Genomic DNA, 7,471 nt, shown 5'->3' with positions numbered 1-7,471 from the left:
TCGCTGTCTTGTCTCAATCAGGTAGACTTAACCCAGCACCAGGGGGGGGAAGGTATTTGTCGTGTGCTCATTACAGGGCGTAGAGATCTCTCCATCGCAGGCAGCCAGCAATCTTGATGCAAGCTCAGCCCACTGCAAGCGATAACGAATACGCTTCCCGGGAAACGTGTTCTGACCATGGTGGTTGAATGTCAAATCAATCAGGTGAAGCCCGAGGGAAACGATGGCCAGCGACCACAGGTCTCCGGGGATTTGTTAGGGCCTTGAACAGCATCTCCGCGAGAGATGTCTAGGCGCGGAGGGGGAGGGGTGAGAGCCTAAGCGAGCAGCATTGGGCACGTTAGGCTACCTGAAACACATCTCCGGGGATCTCTTTGGGCGTCAGAGATTCAGAGCTACCCCCTCCGCCAGCCCCCTAGAGTGTCTGATAGCAGCGCCCTGATAACGTGAAGGCTCGTTATACTCCTCCCTTCGGCTCGCGTTAGGGCTTCAGACCCTGACGGTCAGTCCACCAATCTCAATGCCAAGTTACCTGTTTGACACAAGAGCTGTGAACACTCGTCGTTCATGGCATCGCTCCCCCCAGAAACGCCACTAAATGAACCCCGAAAGTACCAAAAAAGTGGATGAATTAGGAAAGAGTTCTTGGGAGCTGGCTTGCAACAAACACGAATTCCTCCCTAAGAACACGGTTGATCAAATCTGAGAAGAGCAGCTCGTATAATGCTACAATGAGATCTCGTTACTTTTGTGGCTTGCCTGGGTGGGATTTGAGAATCAGTTCTTGGTAGGTGCACTGCACTGGATTACGAGAGCATGGTAATGCTGGCTGGTCACATCCAAGAGTCCAGAACACGGTTGACCGCCAGGTGGGAGACAAGGACAGACACAGAAGCCGTCAGCCAAGGCCAGCGTTACAGTGCACTGGCTTACCAAGACACAGCGAGCAAGCGGACGCAGACGGACAATCATTGGGTAAGAGGTCAAAGCAGGGGGCAACAGGACATTTCTCAGCAGGTCCCTCAGCAGTTGCTCCCCCAGGAAATGCTGTCATTGAGCTTTCTGCCACCCCTAGCCGCCTTTGTCGCCTTGTCACCTGGTCCCAAAGCCATTATTGATGGGGGAACGCGGAAATACGTAGAGTAATCCGGAAATGCTCCCACCACAGTAGATGCACAGATACGACACCAAAGGCCCGTCATAGTACGAGATAGCACGTAGCCCAAATCTTGCCAGTTTACATCGGTTATCGAAGGGGTGGTGAAACCAATAGAGACGAAACACACAGCAACAGCATAGCAACGATGAAGTGGGATGCCGTAAGAAACGGGGGCAAGGGGGTGAGATCAGACCGGTAGAGGTGCTTCACGAAGAACGATGAACGATGGTGGGCGGTCGAAGGCGGTTGAGAGGGGGGCATTACTCGCCTCGGAGCTGATTGTGACCCAGAGGCCGGGAAGGGGAAGAGCAACGAGATGTGCGAGGTGCAACAAACCGTCCGAGGATCAGGCAGACAAGTCGGCCGAATGCAGTCGACATTGGCCAGTTTGCAGCACAACACAATGACATGCTGCTTTCAGATTTTCAGATTTCTCAGCCTGCAGCCCCGCTTGGTCCCTTCCAGGTAAGAGTCCAAGAGTCACTCGGAGAGAACGTAACACCGCCCTCGGGTTTAGACTCTGGGAGTAGTCACAGCCCTGCTGGTGTGCATCGCTGACCAGGGCCAGGGGGGGCTAGACGCCTGGACAGGGGACCCCGGTCACCTGGTGGAGTTCGGTCTTTACGCACGCTTCGACCCTCTTTCGCTCTCGTTTCTTACTCAGGCACCTTCAATAATCCTAACGTTAATCGGCCCCCCATACATCCATTTCTTACCAACCCGCGAGTTTACAAAAGAAGTCGTCCACCCTCCCCTCCAACCAGCCTCCTTTCTTCTTTCCATCACCATCAACACCATTACAACAAACAACAACAACATTGATGTGAACATTGAGCATTGAGAGAGACAGACTGCTCAATACAAGATACCAACCGACCGGACTACCACAACATAAGGGTACCCACACTGGTGACTCAGAAAGAGATCCCGATCAAAACAATTACCACCACCATCAAAATGCCTTCCTCAGTCACTTTCTCCGCTTCTACAGCGACCACCAAATCAGCCGGGCAATCCATCTACTCCCGACCTCCTCAGAAGAAGCAGAAGATGAGCATCACTCAGACCTACTTCCTCGCCCACAGTGCTCGCGGCAAGCTCTCACGCGAGGCTGCCCGACCTGACCACGACCTCCGCCTGCTGGTCGGACATGCCAACATGCTCGACTCTCTCATGCTGGACTTGGCCAACGCCGAGCAGGAGCAAGAACGGTGGTTCAACAACATTGTCAACGGATCACAGGCACAGGAAGAGGAAGAGGAGGATAAACAGCGACATGTCGAGACCATTGTGGAGGAGCCCGAGGCCGACTGGGAGCCAGAAGACGCCTCCTCCGAAGAGGAGTCTGAAGACGAGTCTGAGCAGAAGCCAGACACCAAAGTCACCGCCATCGAGGTCGACTCTGATATGGAAGATGATGACGACGAGGAGAACGAGAACCTGACTTTGGTCCGCACGGCCTCCCGACACTCCCCTCCCGAGCTCAGTCTCGACACTGATTCAGACTCGGAAGATGACCACATGCCACCCTCACCACCCACCACCAGCATTGAAGTCCTGAGCGAGAAGCAGAGACAGGCCATTGCCACGACCTCATTCTACGATGCCAAGGACAACGCCTCATTATCACCCGAAGAGTCGGAAGCCTTTGAAGAAGAAGGCTTCTACCTTCCCTCAAGGCAACAGCCAACCATAATCGCTGCCTATTGAGCAGGTTGATTGGCCGCCCTTGAAAACGACTCTTAGTGATACCCTCAGCGTTTCTAGCGACATCGCCATCTGACGTCTATTTATGAGCATGGTGTTTTTGGGAATTTTCCGCTTTCAGGATCCAACAATGGCATCCCATGTATTCAAAAGGAAATTTGGGACAGTCTAGGAGGAACACGAGCAAGGGACATGTGAGCAGTGCGAGGTTGGGGAGATGGACTTCCAACACTTCGTTGCCAACCCAGTAGTCGTGGCCTGTGCCAGCCTGGGAAAGTAACGTGGGGAAGGAAGAACACCTCATCGGCTTCGACACCGGTTTCATGCTTGTTGGCTCTGGTTTCTCAATATGACTCTACTCTATGTACAACCGCAGATAGTTCTCCCTCGCTACAAGCTAGCATCAGAGGTTGAGACACCTGACACAAATGACAATAATTCATTTGAAACCAAACCCCAGCTCCTCTCTCCCCGTCTCTTTGTTTCATCCACTGCACATAGTACATTGATTGAGCACACTCTACCTCTCGTCCTTGATTGACTTCCGATCTCCCGATCATCTCAAGTTTGTAGAGGCGGTGGTGGTTGTCATTTCGCGCCGAGACTAAAGCCGACCGACGAAGCAAACATGGTGGGTTGGTTGGCTGGCTGGACTCTGGAACGAAAACTCTCCGAAGCCGCGGATCATGGCAAATTGATTCGAGTCACTCGGAATCGGGTTTTGGGACTTTTTTTTGACTTTTTGCTTTGCTGTTCTCGTGCGCATGTGCGGAGCCAAAGGGCCTGAAGTTGCGGCCGAAACCATCCGTGGGCGCACCCACTGACCACCTTCCCTCCCCCCCAAGCTCTTACTCTTACTCGTACTCGTACAACTATGTACTTGTAGTTCTTGTGGGTGGTCCCATACTATTCGATTATTCTCCTCCCTTCTCCCATTCTCGGACCCGGGATGGTCAGCCAATTTTTTTTATTGCTGCGAGGGCCGAAAGGAAATTTCGCTCAATCAAATCAGAAATTCGAGGAGTCGGCGCTGCCTAGGTTGGTGGTGGTTCTTCACATTTAATCCAGCATTTCATTATTCTTCTTTCCCCGTACGCCCATCCAGGACCCATTCCCATCTTGCTTCTCGTGCTTCATCCTCGGCGTGATTGTTTATTCAACTCGTACCGAGTACAAACAAAAGACCCACGTGTAAAAATCTCCCTTCTCGTCCGACATCTGACTCAAAACTGTGTAGGTACCGAGTACCTCGTACCTTGGAGCATTTTCGCTTCAACTTCCGTCGTTTGTTTGCCCCCCCTTGATTCCAAGGTTTGTTTCTGTAATGCACTTTCTGTTTCTCTCACGCCTCTTAGGTATCTCCACCCAAAGGCAAGCAACCAAGCAATAATTTTTAATCTGCAAATATTTGACTCGGGAAATCTCTCATCATGGGCCAATCACCGGCGACGGCTTCCGTAAGCAACTGTTTACTTCATTCATGTCCATGGGCCACCGCACTGAGTTGCCGCTGGCCTGATGGACCTCAACCACCCTTTTTTTCTTTTGCCTGAGAGCTGTTCTGGGAATGCTTGTGTTTCCCTTTCTGGTTTGCTGAGGTTCGTTCTCCTGGTGGCCTGGCTCGACCAACGAAAATTGTTGCCCACTTCTCGGTACTCTGACATCAGCCCGAGCACCATGGAGCATTTGTTGGCTTGAGTAAGCCTGTGAGTGCAGAGACGAGGCGGCAACATTCTATGATTCTTCATCGCAATGACTTGATCGCCTATCAGATGCATCAAGGGCTTTGGGTTTACCCTGAAAATACAAGGTCTTAGGCGGGATGATTCATCGTCTTCCCTCTACTCGGTCAAGGTTTCTATCTCACAATGAAAGACACATATCCTCTGCCTTCCACGTGCTCTGCGTCGGATTAGGTCAGTGGGTATTGTCGATCAGGCGCGCTCTCATTCTCATGATACTGGCTCTTTTGGTATATCCTGCCTGGTCTTGGTTTCAGGGTTTTGAGGTTGTTTTGTCCATGGAACCGGACGTGGTGTATACGAAGGATGAGGAACCAGACAGTCGGTTCAGTCTCCTTATCGGTTCGCTAGACCCTGCTTTGGTGTTCAGGTCGTTTGCACGCCTGAGCTGGGGACAGTGGGAGGCCGTGGAGGCCCTTTCTGGGGTCTGTGCTCGTAAAGGGATCTGCGGTGACCTCGTCTGTCCTTTTCGGAAGTGACCCTGCCTCGTTTGGTATACCTTTTCTTGTCTTCGGCACGGCGCTCAAGGCTTGGACCTCGCCAAAGCTTGGTGTGTCGCAGGTCGTTTAAACCCACTGGTACAGTTTGCCCTCTACAATCGGGTGTCGATCCGGTCGCCTGAGCTTCACGTACAGCAGCTGTACACGGTACAATTTACCGTACAAGCATTGACCAATGATTGATGACCTGGGCCGCGCCACTGATGTTCGGCTGAGTTGCCATCGTAGATTTTGGTGTGAATCGCACAAATCACCCTGTTTTTTCTTCTTTTCATGATCGAGATCTGCCCACCCACTTCAATCCTATACGGGAATCGCGTGGGTTTGTGCTGCTGCATAATTGCATAATTCCAGCTTCGCATGCACGGCGAATAATATGCTCCGGCCGACGCACGTCCAGCCAAAGTGCAAAGACACCATCACCACCAACCCTCATCCCTGTCTGCATCTGCCTACCTACCTACCAGTACAATGCATTGTACCTCCTGACCTAAGCAGCAAGAGCGACGAGACGCTCACGAGCCTAAAGAGATCGGCGATCCGGAAAAGCGGATACATGTCTCTACAAGGACAAGTCCACGGTACTTGCTTCCAGTGTTGGCCTGTGATCACCAGGTAATCAGATCTGGTGGACACCGGCCGGATGGCGGCTGGAGGGGCCACGGCGCAAATCATTCGTACCACTAAGCGAGCGAAGCGGAGTCCTGGTCGCCAGTCTCAACAGAACTGCCAGCTTTTGGGCCTTGCTTTTCACTGGCCGGTCCTTGTATCAGCCAAAAGGCTCCAGTCGGCTTCCCTGCTCTCAACGCAGCCAGGTTGCTCGACCAATCAACCCTTCATATCTCGCCGGCATAACGCTTCCCCCAATGCGAGCGAAACCGTTGGACCCGTGACCGCTGTTTTGACAACTCCTCGGCTGTGCAATAATGTGTTTGATAAGGCGGCTTTCACCCCCCATGCACCTCATTCAGCAACCTGTCGCTCCCTCGCTCGTCATTGGAACATGTCATACCAACAGTTCTGCAGCGTGTCACAGAGGCAGACACTACCTCGCCGACCGTCCAGTTTCGCTGGGTCGTGCTGCTGGGTCATTTTCTCAAGGCTCGAGTCAGCACGCAGGAGATCCGAAAATGATCTGGTTTACCTGAGCAGCTCTTTGTGGCCCACATCACCTACCTAGAAAGGAAAACCCGAGCCCCTTCTTCTGTGCTCGACACGGTAAGCCTTGCGCCAATGTTCTGCGGGAAGTATTGTGTGTCGTAACGAGGTGGATGATACAGCATTTGACCCTGGGGAACCCCTATCAACAACCTGGTGTACGGTCACGACCGGACATCTTTTGCTCATGGTGGCTGCCCGGTGACGGTTGAGGCGGGATCTTGATTGGATTCATTGGGCTGTTTGCCACAGTGCTTCATGGTTTGGACCACACCGCACACGGCTTCGAGTCCACAAGACACCGTCACAGAGTGCCATGCCACGCCAGTTTACCCGCCAGCACGAATCATTTGGCCATGTCCTCTACTTGTCCATCAGGGGTGCCTTCCAGAAACATTCGAAACTGGCTGAGTGAGCTACTTTGTCATGCAGCTACTCGTCCGTGGTTGGGGCCATTGAGAAGACTTGATTGTCATTGGTCATGGGACGGACATTTCCTATAACGGAATATCCTGCCTTGTCAGCACCACAAATCCACCATGAACTGCAGAGGCTCTGAGCAAGCGAGTTGCTGCAGGAGACGGTTGAAAGTGCTATGCCCTACTTGTTCTTGGGGCCACTCTTATTCACATGCCACAAGCTCCCCTGCCTTTTGCTCCCTTGGAAACCATGTTGGACAGGCCGTCGTTACCATCACCACCGTGACCCTTGCCATTGTTACACTAACTGGGGCCAACAAGGCTGGGAGCTCCGCTCAGAATACCATGTCCGTGGTCCACGACTTCCATCTCGAGAAAGCGCATTAACAGGGTGCCCCTCTGCCGCGCCCTTTCGAAGCGGCTTCCCATTCCTTCGTCTACTCTTGTATCGACGCAGATACGCGAGTCCGCAGCGCTAACTGGCAACCTGTCCACTATGCCGTCATGGCCAAGCGCGCGTTGAAGCCTGGCGACATTTGCTTTCCAAGGACGTTCCTAGGAGTGCTCGTCGAGTTGACGTGGCTTAGGGGCACTCTACATGATCCCAAATGGGTAGGCGCTGGACTTGATAGACGTTGCTAATGCTTTTGCCGACTCAGACAAACCCCGACGCTACGGAACTGGGCGACAGTCGAACTTGGCGGGGCCAGCTACCCCAACAGGCTGAAAACCAGAGAAAATCACCCGGACAGGCGAGTTTCAACGCGCCATGCAAGAGAAGACCCA

The 7,471-nt window shown here is 52.8% G+C and overlaps 1 protein-coding gene across 1 annotated transcript; it reads left to right on the top strand.

Moving 5' to 3' along the window:
- Positions 1-2,116: 2,116 nt before the first annotated feature.
- On the top strand, positions 2,117-2,869 carry AYO20_11171 (hypothetical protein; the record flags this gene model as incomplete). Its single annotated transcript, XM_022649424.1, has 1 exon — positions 2,117-2,869. The coding sequence occupies one exon, from the start codon at positions 2,117-2,119 to the stop codon at positions 2,867-2,869; it is 753 nt and encodes a 250-aa protein (XP_022494611.1).
- Between the last annotated feature and the right edge of the window lie 4,602 nt (positions 2,870-7,471).

This window comes from Fonsecaea nubica (assembly GCF_001646965.1).
Source record: "Fonsecaea nubica strain CBS 269.64 chromosome Unknown Scaff137, whole genome shotgun sequence".
Taxonomy (NCBI): domain Eukaryota; kingdom Fungi; phylum Ascomycota; class Eurotiomycetes; order Chaetothyriales; family Herpotrichiellaceae; genus Fonsecaea; species Fonsecaea nubica.
The sequence above is the reverse complement of the archived record's forward strand: the minus strand, read 5'-3'. Positions and strand labels throughout refer to the sequence as shown.